A 16,660-nucleotide genomic window follows, 5' to 3' on the forward strand; every position below is an offset into this window, starting at 1 on the left:
TTGACTTTAATGGAATGGCCAACCTGGGGACAGGGCTGGCAGTGCCCTTTCCCTAAGCTGCTGGTCGCAGGGAGGTGGGATGGGGCCGAGTACACCCCAGGCTCCCCGGGGACCTCTTGCCTGGAAGTGTCAAGGATGATGATGAGTTGCCCTAGGGATCATCATAGCCTAAATGGCTCTTGGAGCCCATCTTGTGCGAGCTAATGGCCTCTGGGACAGCTCAGAGGGGAGGGGGCTGGAGGCGGGGAGAGCGGATGCTGACAGCCTTCATATCTGTGTAGTCAAGATTTCTGAGAGTTTATTTTCCTGTTGATACCTGATGTCCGTGCACAGGAAGATGTACTACCACACTGCTGGGAAACTAAAGCCAGCCAAGCTCTGTGGATTTTCTTGCTACGGGACTTAACATCAGAGCCTTTGATGTGCTAATTAACACAAGACCATGTAAGGCCTGCAGTATTTCTCTAACTTGGGAAGTAGTCCTTCTTAGAAAGTGCTCTGATGAGTTACCTCAGGGTAAAGTCAGGGTGACAGTCCCGGAGAAGGGAAGGGGCTCCGGAGACTATAATGGCCTAAAACGTGGGCTTGAAGGTTGACTGGAGTCCTGGCTTGGCTGCTGTCTTGCTATGAGATCTTGGGCATCATTCAATCTCTTTGGACTTGACTTTCCTTATCTTTAAAGTAGCGATATAATAGCATTTGCTTCACAGAGTTAGAATGAAGATTGAGCGATAATTTGTGGAAGTGCTTTGACAGATGCCAGGCACGAATGGAACACTTGTTCAATGGCTGCTGACTTCCCCTCCTCTCCTGGGATTTCAGGGTCCTTTTCCCCATGCCAGAGAGACCCCTGTTCACTCGCACCACCATCTGCTGTTCTGTCAGGGACTGTGTGGCCGGGTGTGGAGGCCGGAGGCTCAGGGCTTTGGGACCCTCACAGCCATGTCGTGAGGTTGGTGTCCCAGTGTGTGCGAAGGCTTGGAGGTGGGAACACTCAAGCCCAGGCTCATCTCTGGTTGGGTGACTAGATGTTGGCCTCACCGAGGCCTCTTCAGCAAACACTTCGGTTCCAGAGAAAGCAGGCTGCAGGGTGGGCGGCTCTGTGTAACTGGCGCTAGCGTCCCACTTCTCCCCTTCTCCGTCTCCTGCAGGGCCAAGGCCTGTCTGGGCATGCAGGGGGAGTTGTGGCCCAAGGACTTGGCTGGACCAGAAGCTGTGGGGAGGTGAGGCCATGCTGGCAGGGGCGGCCGTCCAGCCGGTCTGGTGCAAGAATGTGAAACTCACCCCTGGGCAGTGAGTGCACAGGTCTTGGCAGTCTCTGGGGACAGGCTGCTCACTTAATTTTTATTCTCCTTTATTGTAGAAAAATTCCTGAAACCTGAAGTCACTCTGCTTCCCCCAATGATACCAGGTCACCCTTCCTGGGGGGAGCTCTATATGGTCACCTAGCTTGGGCCTCAGTCACCCCGTTTGTGAGTGGGAACAGAGGGAAGAAAGAGTAGCTCAGTGTTTTCAAGCTGTGCTCCCAGGAGCTGTGGGCTGGGAGTGGGGTGTGGCCCTGGGTCCCACCCGAGGCTGACAGGGGCACCTTCTTTGACTTGCTGGGTCCGTGGTATTTCTAAGTAAGACTAACTTTTATCAAATAGTTGGGAAACTGCTGGTGGAGGGTCCTCTCAGCCCCCCACCACACCCCGCGTAGAGGAAACACCTGTGAGAGGTTCCAGCGTGCCTTCCCCAGCTGGCCTTTGGGGCCTGTCTGAGCAGCTCCTCTCTTCCTCCTCTTCAGAGCCAGCCTGCCCCCAGTCCCAGCCTTCTGTCTTTCTCCCCTCTGCTTCCCTGCACACACACACACACACACATACACACACACACACACACACACGCACCCATGTTCACACTCACACATGCTTACTCTGTCAAGGTGTCACTGTCACCCTCACTCACCCCTCTTCCTGTCCCTCTCCTGGGCCAAACCCTTCCTTCCTAAGGCCCTCTGCCCAGGGCTCAAAGGGAGTCACCAGCAGCTTGATGTTGTCCCCCACTCCCCCACTGGAGAGCAGCTGAGGACCTGGGCTGGAGCAGGAAAGCTGAGCTGGGTCCTCTCCCTCTGCCCCCAGGAGGCAGGAGCCCCCAAGACCAGGCTCACACTAGAACACCCACTGGGGATCCCTGTCTCCGTGGCTCCCTTCTCACCACCACCCACACCCTCCTTCTGCCAACTGTGCTTTGGGAGGCCTCTGCCAGGTTCCTGAACCCTACCAAGAGCTAGGTGAACCACAGACAGCACCACACGTCCTCATCACGGGGTTGAGAAGAGGCTCCGTGGGACACAGGCTGCCCTGGCCCCTGGTCCAGGCTCTGCCATGTACCAGCTGAGCGATCCTGGGCCAGACCCCATCCCTCTCTGACTGTCTCTGTAATGCAGGGCTATGGGTGTTATTCCAGGCTTGTAACCCAATCGTTCCCAGGCCTGCAGAGTGTCAATTAGCGGGACGCTTGTTAAAACCAGCTCCCCAGTTCCACCCCAGACCTGCGGCATCCTATCCTAAGTGCGTGGAGCCCAGGAAAATGCATTTTAGTCAACTCCCTGCGAGGTTCTGACCCACAGGCAGGTTTGTGACACCTTGTGACAATGGAGGCAGGCATATAGGATTGAATGTAGGCCATGGTACCCCCCAACCTCAGGATTTGGAAGTTAATTCTGATGGGAAATGGGAAGTTAGGTAAAACTTCAAGGGGAGTGTGTGTCTTAAGTGACTCTTAGAAGATAAGTTGAATTATCACAGGGATAGGGAAGGCATTCCAGGCAAAGGGACATTCTGGAGGTGGGGTGGATGCTTTTGTGGTCCACAGTGTGTGTAAAGGGAAGGAGAAGGAAAGGAGTGGGGGACCAGGTCCGGGGCGCCTTCCTGGAGAGGCGCCTGCCTGGGAAGGGGTTAACTCCAGAGCCGCCCATGTCCTGTCCACTCAACTTCCACCTTCATCCTCAGAGGAAATGGGTTTTCCAGGAGCCTGCACTGGAGTGACTCGCCGTACACGGTTGGCAGAGGAAGTGACTCAGGCCCGGAGGGAGAAAGTGAGCTGTGGGTTTCTTGCCCATTGCCCCCTCCCCACCACGAAGATGGGCAGGGCTGGGCCTAAGCTATAGCCAGAGCCCCTTCTCCTGGGCCCAGCTCAGACAAGCTCTGGTTACGCTCTGCTCTGCCTGGCTCCTTGGGGGCCTCATGATAGTGGCCCCCATTGTGTCAAGCTGGGTCGGACTGTTCTGTTCTCTGTGTGTGTTTACGGAAAGCCTGAGGTCATGGCGCCTGATGTGGGAAGGAGGCTGGGGGGTGGGGGCCCCCTGGGGGCTCAGCCCCCAAACTCGCTGTCCCAGGATGGAATTATCCACACCACTTGTGGTGTTGGCTGCCCCCCATTCTTCTCCTTTTCTTTGGGGATTCTCAAGCCAGGGGAGTGTGCCTCTTGAGGACTTGCCAGCACCATGTCTGCAAGGAGTTCTCTAGAGTAAGTCCCAGGGCTGTGTCTTGACTCCACCTGTGGGGATCATGGAAGAGATAGCCCTTTCCTAGCCTCAGTTTCCTCATGTGTAAAATGGCAAAGCATTAGGACCAGCTTTGCTGGGTGGCTCGGTAGATTTCACGTGACAGGCAGGTGCTGTGTGAGAATGCCCTTCTCAGCTGCGTCCCAGCTCTGGCCGGTGCTGCGTGAGGTTGATGAGGGTCTGGCCTGGGGGGCCAGTGGTTGGTTCTAAGAATATTGATGGCCAAGGCCCTTCCAGCTCTTTGGGTCCACAGCCCCAGAGACCAGGGACGAGGTTCTGTCTGTGTGGTCCATGTGGAGGTTCACACATAGGGTTCAGCCGTCAGAACACAGACCCCCTCCTTCCTGACTGAGCCAGGTGGGGGCACCCAGCTGCAGAATACCAGGGTATTCTGTAGCCATGCTAGAGGTGCTGGGAGAGTGGACACTGACGGCGCCTTCTGAGTGGGATGCGTGGGGTGACAGATATGTGTACGGCAGGGTAGGGGAGGTGTGGTTCCCTGGTCATGGGCAGTGATGGAGTGAGGGAGGGAGGAGGAGGCAGTGAGATGAGCAGGGGAAAGGGTATCTTGGGGGTGGGGGTGGGGGAAATGCCAAGTGGACAAGCAGGACGGCACCCGCCCCCTGCCCCATCTGGGTTGGAATCTTCTCCTTGTCCCCAGTCTGTCTCAACGGGTTCTGAGGACAGCCTCAGGTCCAGGCTGCAAGGAGCACTTTTCAGGGTGGGGTTTGAGTCTTCCCATTGCTCTCCCGGAAAGGAAGTTTCATGCTCTAAGAATTTCCCGTCAAAGTGCTCTGGAAGTTGAGCTGGCTGTGAAGGCCATGTGGGCTGGGCATGGAGGGTGGGAGGGGAGGCAAAGCAGTAGGGGCCTGTGACAGGCCTGAGGGGTGAGTAGGGGCAGGCATGAGCTGGTCGGAAAGTATCCAGAGATATTTAGCGGACACCTGACACCTATGGCACCTAACACATGCATGGCCCTAAGTCCTTTATAGGTATCAATTCATTTAATTCTCATAATGACCCTTGAGGTGGGCTTGTTTTTTCATTCCTGTTTACAGATGAGGAAATAGGAATTTAAAAGTCCAGAGAGGGTGAGTAACTAGCCCAAAGACACACAGCTAGTGAGTGGGGGAATGAGTCTACTCCACTAAGGATGGATTAAAGGAAGTCAGCAGCTCCTCCCCCTCAAATCCCAAGAATGCCAATGGGGACAGAGTTGTCCACCTTGGAGTGGCTGTCCAAACAGCCAGGGTAGAGTGGGGGTGAACCAGGAAGTGTGAGGGTCGTGCATCTGGTCCCTTCCTTCTCTGTGTCCCTCCCACAGTGGTGCAGCCTCGCTTGTGCTTCTCCAGTAATAGGGAGCTCACTCCCTGTACCTGCCTTTTTGCTCTCAAAGGCCAATCCAGGAGGGCTCATTCAAAGCAGGTGATTCTGCTCTCACCCGGGGCCTTATCTACTGACAGTGCTAGCTCAATTTAAAGGTCAGGGGGCCAGAGAGACACAGGGACGCTGGCCAGCTCCATCCTTGCTTGCTGTGTGATGTCAGGAACTCATTGGCCTTCTCTGGGCCTCAAATCCAGATGCCATAAAATGGGAAATTTGGGCAAGATTCTCATAGTGATCTGTGAACTATGAATTCACAAAGGTAGAACAGTGGTCACAGCAAGGAGGGCTGCCTGGAGGAAGTGAAATTTGCATTGGGGATCAGAGGTAGACAGCGACAGAGACTGGCAGAAAGGAGAAGGAAACAAGGGTCCAGGAAGGACCCTTCTCTCCCCGGATGCTGGGTTTCCTTCTGCCGGCCTAGGATGGCTGGAGGCGGTTTCAAAAGGAGTCAGTATGCTCAGAGAGGCCTCAGAGTGAAACCTTGAAAATCACAACCTAGGAAACAGTCGCCATTCCCTAAAACACTTTCACATCCCTCTTCTAAGGGGCCCTGTGATGCTATCAAGGCAGGATGATGAGCCCAAAGGACCAATGATTGGACTGATAGGCCCAAGAAATTGGGGTTCCATTGTACATGGTGGGACACAGGAGAGTGGCTCTAGCTTGAAAGGGCCAGGTTAGTTTGGGGAAGGCCTGGCCCTGAACTCCTGCCTGAGCCACTCCTCCCTTTAACACTGCCCTCAAATAGTCCATCCAAAAGCTACCTCTTCCTAGAACCCCTCCTTCGTTTCTCCGAAACTCAGACTCCTTGTGTGCCCTTAGGTGGCCAAGCTTCCCTTCGTCTGGCTTGTGGCAGATGATTGCATCTGTCACCACAACCATATGCAGTTCCCCACAGGATGAGGATGCCATTTCATGTCTGTCACCACCCAGCTGGCAGTGGCTAGGGCCACAAAGCCACCTGGCATCTCTATGAGTGCCAGGCACGCAGGTTCCCTGCCAGACACTACACTTCTGACCAGGCAGGAGAAGATCCTGACCTCTGGAGTAATCTTTGGCAAGTCATTTAACCTCATGGACCTCAAGTTCCCTATCTGTGAAATGGGTCAACAGTAAGGCCCACTTCACAGGGTTGGATTGAGGATTCATACGGGTATGGGGGTGAGGTGGGTCAGCACAGAGTAGCAGAAAGAGCTCAGCTAATAGAGGATGGTGGGGTCAGAAATGCCCCCTCTACACCGGGTTGGGGGTGGAGGTGAAGGTCGCTGGGCCTTCCCCAACTTAGTCCGTGGCTGAGTGTCTCCCTGCCAACCCCGACGACCAGCAATGTTTCCAGCTGCCCAGTGCCCTGGGAATTGGCTCCCTCTGATGGTCATGATGTGAAGCGCGCTTTCCCCCGACCCCTGTAGAGGGCGCCGTGGGTGCGCTGATCCTTCACTCCATTTCTTTCATCTGTTTACCCACCCAGCCTTGCTTGGTCTAGCAACAGCTCTGTGCACTAGACCCTGTCCACAGAGATGGATCAGGAGAAAGCTCTCTGGCTGGCCAAGGAGGGAATGCACCATCCTACACCACCCCGGGAGGCTAACGGAGGGGCCCCTGGCCAGTGGTGGAAACCGAAAGAGGCCAGGATTAACCGCAGAGGGGATTGAGGAAGGCTTCCTGAAGGAGGTGTACTCTGAGCTGGCTCTCAGGGATGATGATGGTGAGGTTCCTTGGGGAGACTCCTGAAAGCCCCCTTTTTCCTGCGTCTCCTCCAGGCCTGGAGGGGTTCCAGGTGGTGCTGTGGAGCCTTCCCCACCAATTCTAGCTAAGATTACCGTATCACTGCTGGGTCCAAAGGGAGGTACTCATACTGGCTTCATTTCCCACAGCTTACACAGGGTCATGTGGCAAGCGAGAGATGGAGCCCGGACTTGAACTCAACCAGCCTCTGGATGGCCACAACCTCTTGATGCTCAGCCTCTGGCAGCTCTGGGGAGGTCCACGGGCTGTTTCCACACGTGTCTCCCCACTTCACATGCCACATACTACCCTGGCCTCCTCCTCTGCAAGGCTGGCCCAACCACCCTGTGGGCAGGCCCCTGGCTAACACTCCTGGTCTCTTTCAGGCAGTGACTTCTCAGGGTGACTTCCGAGGAGGAAGATGGCTGCCCAAGTGCTGCTGCAGACAGCACTGCTCCTGCTGGGTCTGCTCCTCCTGGTTCAAGGTAGGCTTTCCTGGGGGTTCCCTAGAACTGTTGTGACTTATGTTAAAATGGCTCCATTTCTAGGACAACTGCCAGTAATCCCTTTGGTCAGGCAGAGGCCTGTAGACATAGCTTAGAAAGTGGGCGGTACCTTGGAGAAAAGAGGAAAAAAACCCACCTTTTCCTGGCAGATGCAGCCCTCCAGTGCACAGCTTGGGTTACGGCCCTACTCACCTCTGTAGCCAGAACATACTTGTGCAGTGCACAGCCTGCACAACTGTCTATGGCAGACATGGCCTCATTAAATACCTTATTGCCATTAAAATTTTTTGCCTTTGAAATCATTATTAATCTTGAGTTTTTTCATATGGTTAAGCCAATAGTTTTTGAACAGGGTGGTAGACACATTTTTTTGTAGCTCCTTTGAGGTATAAGTCCTCGAAATCTGTGTGGGTCGCAGGCGCTGGGTTCCTGTGCCCAGCGGTCCAGGGTCTGCCCCCTTCCATGCCCTTGACTAGCACCTGCCTAGAGTCCCATCTGCAGTCTCTGCCTTCTCAGGTGCCCATGGCGGGGCCTTCCGGGAAGACTTCCGCTTCTGTGGCCAGCGAAACCAGACGCAGAAGAGCACCCTCCATTATGAGCAGACGTCAGAGCTATACATCTCCATCAAGAACTCCGAGGCAGCCCTCACCATCTATGCCCCCTTCCCTACAGACTCCCCAGCTTCCCGATTTTTCCCTGACCCCAGGGGCCTCTACCACTTCTGCCTCTACTGGAACCGCCATGCTGGGAAATTGCACCTTCGCTATGGCAAGAACGACTTCTTACTGAGTGAACAAGCCCATGGTCTCCTGTGCTTCCGACACCAGGAAGAGAGCCTGGCCCAGGGCCCCCCACTGCTTGCCACCTCTGTCAGCTCCTGGTGGAGCCCCAAGAACACCAGCCTGCCGAGTGCTACCGGCTTCACCTTCTCCTTCCACAGTAAGGCTACTTCTAGGCAGGAGGAACAGCTTGGGCAAAGGCCTGGAGGCAGGGAAGGCAGATCGTGAGGCAGGCTTGAAAGTGGATGGGGTCTGAATGTCTGCACACACTTTATTCACAAGTAATGGGAAGCCCCTGAAAGTGTCTGAGGAGGGGGAGAGTGTGATCCAAGGTGTGGAAGGTTTGTGTGAAGGTAGGGGTACAGGTAGAGGGGCAAAGTCCATCCAGAAGATGCAGGGAAGGTCCAGGTGAAGGAGGATGAAGTCTGAACAAGGTGGGAGCAAAAAGAATGGAAAGATGGGACTGGATGTCAGGAGCCAGGGGAAAAACTCTGCTTCGTCAGCATTTTCATAGATTGTTTGTCCCTGCTGGAGGTTCCACAAGGCAGAGCCTCCTCCTGGTGGCTCTGAGTGACCTTGAGGGAGTTCATTCCACTTCTTGGAGCCTCAGTTTCCTCTTCCACACATGCAGATGGAAGTTTTCAGAGTCATGGGAGGATTAAATGGGAGGATCATGAGTGTGGCATGGTCCCTCAGCCAGGCACCTTAGGTAGGTCTGTCTGTCCCTCACCCCCCATGCAGATCCTCCCCGGAAGGCCTCCCACAATGCTTCGATGGACATATGTGAGCTGAAACGGGACCTCCAGCTGCTCAACCAGCTTCTGAAGCACCCTCGGAAGAACTCAAGGAGGCCCTCAACTACCCCTGCTGGCCAGTGAGTGAGGCTCCCAGGGTGCAGGTGGGGAGGAGTATACCCCAGACCTAGACCTCAGCAGGTTGGGGACCGGAATGGGAGGCCCTGTGGAGGTGTTTTCCAGGGCTGGGATGTTCTTATCTTTCCATCTCTTCCTGGAGGAATTGAGATACCGCCTGCAGGCCAATTCCCACATCTGCCTGAGTCAGTATAGATAAATGTCACTCCTGCCATCCCAGGATATTATACCCAAACTCTGTCCTCACCAATAAAGGAGAAATGATGAGCCCATTTTAGAGCTCAGCAGACTGAGGCCCAGAGATGGGTAGGGCTGTTCCATGACCACAGAGTGAATCAGTCCAGGGGGAACTAGGCCCAGGATACCCCCCGCCCTGTCCCCTCTCCTTTTCTGTTTGTCCGGATGTTTCAGCTTCCTCTCTCCTTCCTGCGGGTCACTCTCTCTGTCCAGCTTTCATCACGCTGTTTTTCTCTCTTGCCTGCTCTCGTCTCTCCCCTGACCCTCTGTCCCCTCTCTCATCTCCCTCTTTCCTGAGTCTCCCCTTTTCCTGTCTGCCTTCCTTCACCCCTGGGTCCCCTCCCCGGAAGTCACCCATCCTCTCTCCCCCTTGCCAGGAGACTGCAGAGCTTGGAGTCGAAGCTGACCTCCGTGAGGTTCGCGGGGGACATGGTGTCCTTTGAAGAGGACCGGGTCAACGCCACAGTGTGGAAGCTCCAGCCCACAGCTGGTCTCCAGGACCTGCACATCCACTCCCGGCAGGAGGTCAGGGGTCAGGATCTGGCGGGCCAGGGCGTGAGCAGATGTGGAGGCTGTGAGCATTCCCCTCTCCCATGCCTCCTGGAGCCAGACGTGTGCTGACAAGCCTCAGGCCCAGCGAATACCCTCTATTAGTGGCTACCCTGTGGCACTGAGGACCCTTCCTGGCACAGTGGTGGATAGACCTGCTCCCTGCACCAGCTGCTCCTGCGGCACACTGTGTGAACAGCAGACGGACCCCAAAATGCCTGTGCATGCACTTCCGTTTTGACACTGCCCCATGAGTGGGCCTGGTTAGCAGGGAATCACCCACAATGCCCTCATATCCCACCACACCAGTACGCTAATAGGTGGAGTTGGTGTCTGAAGCCCAGACAAGAAAATACCATGTGATTCACCCAGGCCTGTTTACCCTTGAGGCCCTGGGCTCTAACCGCAAGGCTCCCCAGCCAGTGCTAATACCAAAAAAGGAGGGGTGAGAAGGGCTGTTGTGAGAGGCATGGCTTCCTGCAGGAGCTGGGCTTAGAGATGGCTGCATCAAACTCAAATGCCCACAGGACCAGGCCTCAAAACAGACACCAGAGAATGGGGGGTGGGGCTGGCTAGAGAGAACTTCCAGATGGCCCCATAGGCATTTGAGTTTGATGCTGCCATCTCTAAGCCCACCTCCTGCAGCATCCAGGAAGGTGTGTGTGTGGTGGGGTGGGGGGGAATGGAGGGGATCTATGGGCTCACCTCTGGCTGAGCCCTAAGGGGACTCTGGTCTGCAGGAGGAGCAGAGCGAAATCCTGGAGTACTCAGTGCTGCTGCCCCGTGTGCTCTTCCAAAAGACCAAAGGCCGGAGGGAGGAGGCTGAAAAGAGACTCCTCCTGGTAGACTTCAGCAGTCAAGCCCTGTTCCAGGTATGGAGCCCTCATCCTCATGCACTCCCCTGGGAGAAGCAGGGTCTGTCTGACAGACATGGAAGCCAGGCACGGAGCCTGGCTCCTCCTCCAGGAGAAAAAGCCTTTCTTGTAGAGTCAGAAATAGGACCTCAATAAGTAAATCTTCCCGGGAAATGTCTGAATAGTATTGTTCTCACTACAGTGTAAATGACTCCACGTGCAATAATTATTTTCAGGGGAAGACTCAGCATGTCAGAGCAATGTGCTGGGGAGAGACAGGAGTCTAGAGAGCCTAGGGGCTTCTGGGCCTTTCTTCTCAGCGCTGAGTCCCCTCCTTACTCTCCTCCCCCATCCCTCTGTCTAGGACAAGAATTCCAGCCAAGTCTTGGGTGAGAAGGTCTTGGGTATCGTCGTGCCAAACACCAAAGTAGCCAACCTCTCGGAGCCTGTGGTGCTTACCTTCCAGCACCAGCCACAGCCGGTGAGTGTAAGCAAACCAACCAAGGAGACGAGGGTCCCCATTTGGCCATGTTCTCCTTTCCACCCCCTGTCTTCTGAATCCCTCGTCTTTAACAAAATGATTGACTATCTGAGGGCACCAGCCAGTTGGGTCTAAATGGGGTGGTGGCCTGACACTGACTTCCTCAAACCGGGCCATGAAGGGGTGAAGTGTAATGGGATCCACTTTCCCTTCTTGCCCCTACAGAAGAATGTGACTCTGCAGTGTGTATTCTGGGTTGAAGACCCGGCATGTGAGTGTGGAAGGGTCTGCGTTGGGCAGGTATCTGGAGGGGAAAGTGGGTCTGGAGGGTGGGGGAAATGGGGTTAATTGAGGAGGGCTTCATGGAGAAAAGTGGGCTTTGAAGAGGGAATGATGGCAGAAGACCAATCTGCCAGGTGGAGCCAAGGCTCAGAAGAGTGACACAGTCACTCATTTTGAGGGTGGGGTACAGTGGGGTCCTGGGGAACTGGGCTTGATCAGAGCCCCATGCTATCCCCTCCTCAGTGAGCAGCCTGGGGAGCTGGAGCAATGCTGGGTGTGAGACCATCAGGAGAGAGACACAGACATCCTGCCTCTGCAACCACCTGACCTACTTTGCAGTGCTGATGGTGAGTCCTCTTCCCGCCCAGTAGCCATACTGCAGGCTGAGTTCTTGCTGTGTGCCAGTCACTTTCCCATAGTATGTCATTCATGCCTCACAACAACCCTTAATGGGGCTCCTGTTGTCCCATTTTATAGGTAAGGTAACTGAGGCTCAGAGAGGTTAAGCAATTGACTCTACGTCACACAGCTAATAAGTAAAAGAGCCCTTGCTGTTGATTCCCACGTTTTGGCACCTGATAAAAATGCAGATTCCTGGCCTTACCTAGGATTCTGATTCTATAAGGCGGGGGTGTGTTTCTAATGAGCCCTCGAGTGGGTACTGAAGCCCATTAGGGAGACCCTAGGGTGGGCGTCAGTGTCCCGGAGATCTCAGAAGCTTTGTGTCCTGGTTTATATTCCCCAAACCTTAGAACCCAGCATCTGAGGGACTGGAGTGCCCTTCACCTCTCCTTGGGAGTGAGTGCTCCTTCCCTCCCAGGAAACTTATTCCTGTGTGGAATGTTGTAGAAAAATAACTAGTGCCAGGATAGAAGAGGGATTGTCTGGTGAGGGTTCTTGACATTTGGGGGTCAGGGACCCATTGGAGAATGTGGTGAAAGCTGTAGACCCCCCTCCAGAAAAAAGCATTCATGGGGCCACAGGTGGCTCAGTTGGGGGAGATGGTTCATCGACTCCCGAGGCCCACCCAGGGACCACAGGTGAGGTGAGGCCACAGGGGCTGCTGAGGCCAGCCCTGACCTATCTCGTGGACCCAGGTGGCCTCTGTGGAGGTCGAAGCTGTGCACAAGCATTACCTGACCCTCCTCTCCTACGTGGGCTGCGTCATCTCCGCCTTGGCCTGTGTCCTCACCATCGCCGCCTACCTCTGCTCCAGGTAGGGCCTGGGACGGGGAGGAGTCGGGAGGGAGAGCCTCCATTCCAGGTCCCCAGGCCAGGACACTACCACCATGGGGACCCGCCCTGGAGACTGGCCCGACTGACCCTGAAATGTGTGTGTGGTTGTGGGTGCCATGGAGGTACAGTCAGCTTGCTCCTGGGGGCTGCATTTCCTTCTCAGATCTGTGGTGTTTGGGTAACAGCATTGACCAATTTTATCAACTAAAAACGGGAAGTGTAATTGAGAGTTGGGAGAGTTGACATAAGAATCTAGATTTCTGCCTTTGAATAATCAGATTGATACCACTGGGGACACATTTAATATGACGCTAAGAATGATAATGGGTAACGCTGACGTGAGCTTCCCACGTGCCATACACTGTTCTAAGTACTTTCCACGCACGATCGTGGCTCCTCCTCACTAGGGCCCTATGAAAGTGCCCAGAGAGGGTAAGTGACTCGCCTGAGGTCACATAGCAAGAAAGTGACAGAGGCTTGAGCTCAGGCAGGCTGGCTGTTACTGGAGCCGCGTGGCCGTGGCCACTATGGACAACAGAGCCTCGGCAGCTCTCCAGCTGCACATTCTCTGGTGTCCGTTTTGAGGCCTGGTCCTGCAGCCATTTGAGGTTGACACCCCTCCACCCCACGGAGGCTTGTCACCCAGTCATTTGGGTGCCTTGAGGAAGAAGGAGCCCCATGGGAAACCTTTGGTGGCCTGAGGCGCGCCTTCACCCATCATGAGACTTGCTGTTTTTTTTAGGGGTCTGGATGGTCAGTGCTGGGCTTGGCCTACATGGAGGTCCACCCGCAGTCAGGGCCTGGGCCTGTTTGGGTGGAGGGAAGACACCCTTGGTTTTGTGGGATACCCGGCGTCTGCTCACTGTCCTTGATGAGGAGGAGGGGGTGTGGGGTGGGCAGAGCACAGCTGGGGTGGTTGGGAACAGGAAGGAGAGGCCGATGGTGCCCTGGATCAGGTAGAGTCCTGGGATGGGGGTGGGCTGAGATGTACACACACAGACTTGCAAACCTAAAGACAGACACACATGCCCTACACTCAGACTCTCTGATGCATAGTTGTGCAGACAGACAGGCAGACACAGACTATGCGTGGCGTGGATTCTCCAAGCCAGCAACAAACCCAGTCTTTCCCCTCTGACTTTGGGAGCATCTCGTTGCTTATGGTGACTGTCTGCCTACGGTTGCTGTTAAATGTGAACACAGTGCCCAAGTCCGTGGGTGCTGGGCACACAGTAGGTGCACAAGGCAGGAATAGGATAGGGGGAGAGAGAGAGAGAGAGAGAGAGAGAGAGAGAGAGAGAGAGAGAGAGAGAGAAGTCTGGGAAGGCTGCCTGGAGGAGGAGGTCACCCACCCAGCTTTCCTCACTGGTCGCCAGGGTGACCCTGCCCCCTCCCGTCCCCCCATCCGATTCAGGAGGAAGCCTCGGGATTACACCATCAAGGTGCACATGAACCTGCTGCTGGCTGTCTTCCTGCTGGATGTGAGCTTCCTGCTCAGTGAGCCGGTGGCCCTGACAGGCTCTGAGGCTGGCTGCCGTGCCAGCGCCATCTTCCTGCACTTCTCCCTGCTCGCCTGCCTCTCCTGGATGGGCCTCGAGGGCTACAACCTCTACCAACTTGTGGTTGAGGTCTTTGGCACCTATGTCCCCAACTACCTGCTCAAGCTGAGCATTGTGGGCTGGGGTAAGTTGATGGAAGGTGGAGGTGGGCCCCCAGACCAGCCTTAGCTTCTGGCAAAACACGGACACCTAGTTCTGTTTCTCCAACTACCTCTCTGACGACTCCCTCACTGCTTTCTTCACCCCTACCCCCATCCTCGGGGTTACTTTACCTTGGTTGGGTCAAGGTCCCCTTTAGGACGATGAACTGATGAGCCCTGTCCCCAAGAAACACGTACATATTCTCTGCCTCGCTCACTGCTTTCAAAGGGAGGTTTGCAGACAGAGCGACCACAGATGGACATGTCACATATGGATGTAAAGGCTGTGCGTTGCTCAAAGGCACCCATCTGGGGGATGAGTGAGACTGTAATCCAGTTCTCCATTCACCTAATTCACCCAGGTTGGCAGTGGCCCTGCCTGTGGATTTTATTGAACCTCAGGTGACAGATTCTGTGGCTCTGCCATTTGTTCTTGGCCAACGACAATCCAGTTCACCGATGGCCCAGACTGCTCTTATGTCAGACCCGGAGTCCCAGGGGTCACACCACAAGTCCTTTGAACATTGTACAGGACCACAGACCTCCACACATTCCTGACCCCAACTTGTTTCTTCTGTATTTTTCATTTCGCCCCATCTTGGTTCACTCCATTGAGTTACATGACATTCCCTCAGACTTGGCTGTGTCAAGATCCAGATGTTTGGGGGTAGGTGACCCCTTCAGGGAGTGCTCAGTGTCCACCTCATGGACAGGTCAAGGCCCAGTGCAGATGTCCCCTGGGGCCAGAACTCTGGACCTCCCCCCGAACTGTCCCCCACCGCACTAAGGTCCTATCTGTTCCTCTCATCTTTCCTGTGACATCAGCCCCTCCGCAGGGAGGTGCAGCTCTTTTTTCCGAAAGGCCCTTAGGCTGGTGAAGGGGCAGGGGTAAGGTCAGGAGAGATGGGCTTCCTCTGTGGGAAACCCAAACTGGAGTGGGCAAGGGAAGGATTCAAGCTTGGAGGACCTATCCCAAATGGGACAGGGAGGGCTCTGGGAGTACAGGCCTAAGAGAAGATGTCGCCAGAGGGCAGGGGAGGGGCGAGCCTCACACGGTGGGAGATGGAGCTCCACACTTTGCTGCCCGCAGGCTTCCCCATCTTCCTGGTGACACTGGTGGCACTGGTGGACGTGAACAACTACGGCCCCATCATCCTGGCTGTGCACAGGACTCCAGAGAGTGTCATCTACCCTTCCATGTGAGTGGCTGTGTGAAGTGGGGGCAAGGATGTGGGCTTTGGGCTGCAGAGGCTAGCAAGCAGCCCGGGCCGAGGCCACACTGACCAGGAGATTCCTAGGTACCAGGCTGCTGGAAGTATTGGCCTGGCAATGGCCAGAGCACCCAGGGAGGGTGAGAACAGGCCTGGATCTGCTTCTCACTCACCAGGTGACCTTGTGCAGGTCCACAATTTCCCCGTTTGAGTATGGGAGTACGGGTTGGAGCAGATGTGCCCTCACCGTGTTTTTGCTGCACTCTTCTATCTCCTGGTGCATATAAAAAGACTGGGGCCCAGAGAGTGCAGGAATCCATGCCACTCTGCCCAAAAGCACCGGGCTGGGGGATGAGTAGAGCTGAAATCCATTCTTCCTCCACTCACCTGAATGTCCCAGGCTGGCGGTGGCTCTGCCTGTGGGTCCCCTTGAATCTAGACTAGAATCCAGGGTTCCTGAGCCCCAAGCTGGGAATTTTCAGTCTTTTACATCATGACCTTGTACCACCTGGATTATTATTTGCTTAATATTTTTCTTTAAATTGTCTCCATTTAAATGTATTTACAAATAGTGTCATATCAACTATACATAGGAAATAAGCATCACTTGTCAGAAGTAGTGAGTAATTGGGAAAATAAACATGGGGGGCAAGGAAACCCTAGTACTAAATGCTGGCTCAAGGCTGTGAGCCTGAGGAAAAGGGAGACCAGCAAGTGTTCGAGGCGTTAAAAACACATCAGCACGAAATTGAGCCTCTCCCTTGATTACAAAGAAGGAATACAGGAGAATTGAAAAGAGCGTGACTTTTTCACCCTATGGGCTGGTGGTGTTTAAAGCAGCTCCCCTGTGACTCGGACTCCCTGTGACGCATGTCATGCCCGCCCGTGGCCCCGCCACGCTCTGAGGCCTCACGTCCTGGTCCACAGGTGCTGGATTCAGGACTCCCTGGTCAGCCACATCACCAACATGGGCCTCTTCAGCCTGGTGTTTCTGTTCAACACGGCCATGCTGGTCACCATGGTGGCGCAGATCCTGCGGCTACGTCCACACACCCAGAAGTGGCCCCATGTGCTGACTCTGCTGGGCCTCAGCCTGGTCCTCGGCCTGCCCTGGGCCTTGGTCTTTTTCTCCTTTGCTTCTGGCACCTTCCAGCTGGTTGTTCTCTACCTCTTCAGCATCATCACCTCTTTCCAAGGTAGGTATGGGAAAGACCCCGCCCCCTGGTTTGGGCAGAGTGCCCATACGTGGAGCCCAGGGCAGAGATGACTCAGGCAACCTGAAGGGGTCCCTTCGCTGGG

The 16,660-nt window shown here is 55.0% G+C and overlaps 1 protein-coding gene across 4 annotated transcripts in view; it reads left to right on the forward strand.

The window, feature by feature from the left end:
• The window catches only part of ADGRG1 (adhesion G protein-coupled receptor G1), a 38,341-nt gene that overhangs the window by 19,000 nt on the left and 2,681 nt on the right, over positions 1 to 16,660 (forward strand). For all 4 annotated transcript variants that reach the window (XM_081031330.1, XM_081031329.1, XM_081031327.1 and 1 more), the window contains 12 exons: positions 7,042 to 7,140; positions 7,678 to 8,100; positions 8,682 to 8,814; positions 9,427 to 9,574; positions 10,339 to 10,470; positions 10,817 to 10,933; positions 11,159 to 11,204; positions 11,459 to 11,562; positions 12,313 to 12,431; positions 13,866 to 14,134; positions 15,241 to 15,349; positions 16,289 to 16,557. In XM_081031330.1, the coding sequence (XP_080887456.1) occupies positions 7,077 to 7,140; positions 7,678 to 8,100; positions 8,682 to 8,814; positions 9,427 to 9,574; positions 10,339 to 10,470; positions 10,817 to 10,933; positions 11,159 to 11,204; positions 11,459 to 11,562; positions 12,313 to 12,431; positions 13,866 to 14,134; positions 15,241 to 15,349; positions 16,289 to 16,557 (1,933 nt within the window). In that variant the 5' untranslated portion in view covers positions 7,042 to 7,076. The remainder of the gene's footprint in view (positions 1 to 7,041; positions 7,141 to 7,677; positions 8,101 to 8,681; positions 8,815 to 9,426; positions 9,575 to 10,338; positions 10,471 to 10,816; positions 10,934 to 11,158; positions 11,205 to 11,458; positions 11,563 to 12,312; positions 12,432 to 13,865; positions 14,135 to 15,240; positions 15,350 to 16,288; positions 16,558 to 16,660) is intronic.

Source organism: Rhinolophus hipposideros (genome assembly GCF_964194185.1).
Source record: "Rhinolophus hipposideros genome assembly, chromosome: 21".
In the NCBI taxonomy this organism is placed as follows: domain Eukaryota; kingdom Metazoa; phylum Chordata; class Mammalia; order Chiroptera; family Rhinolophidae; genus Rhinolophus; species Rhinolophus hipposideros.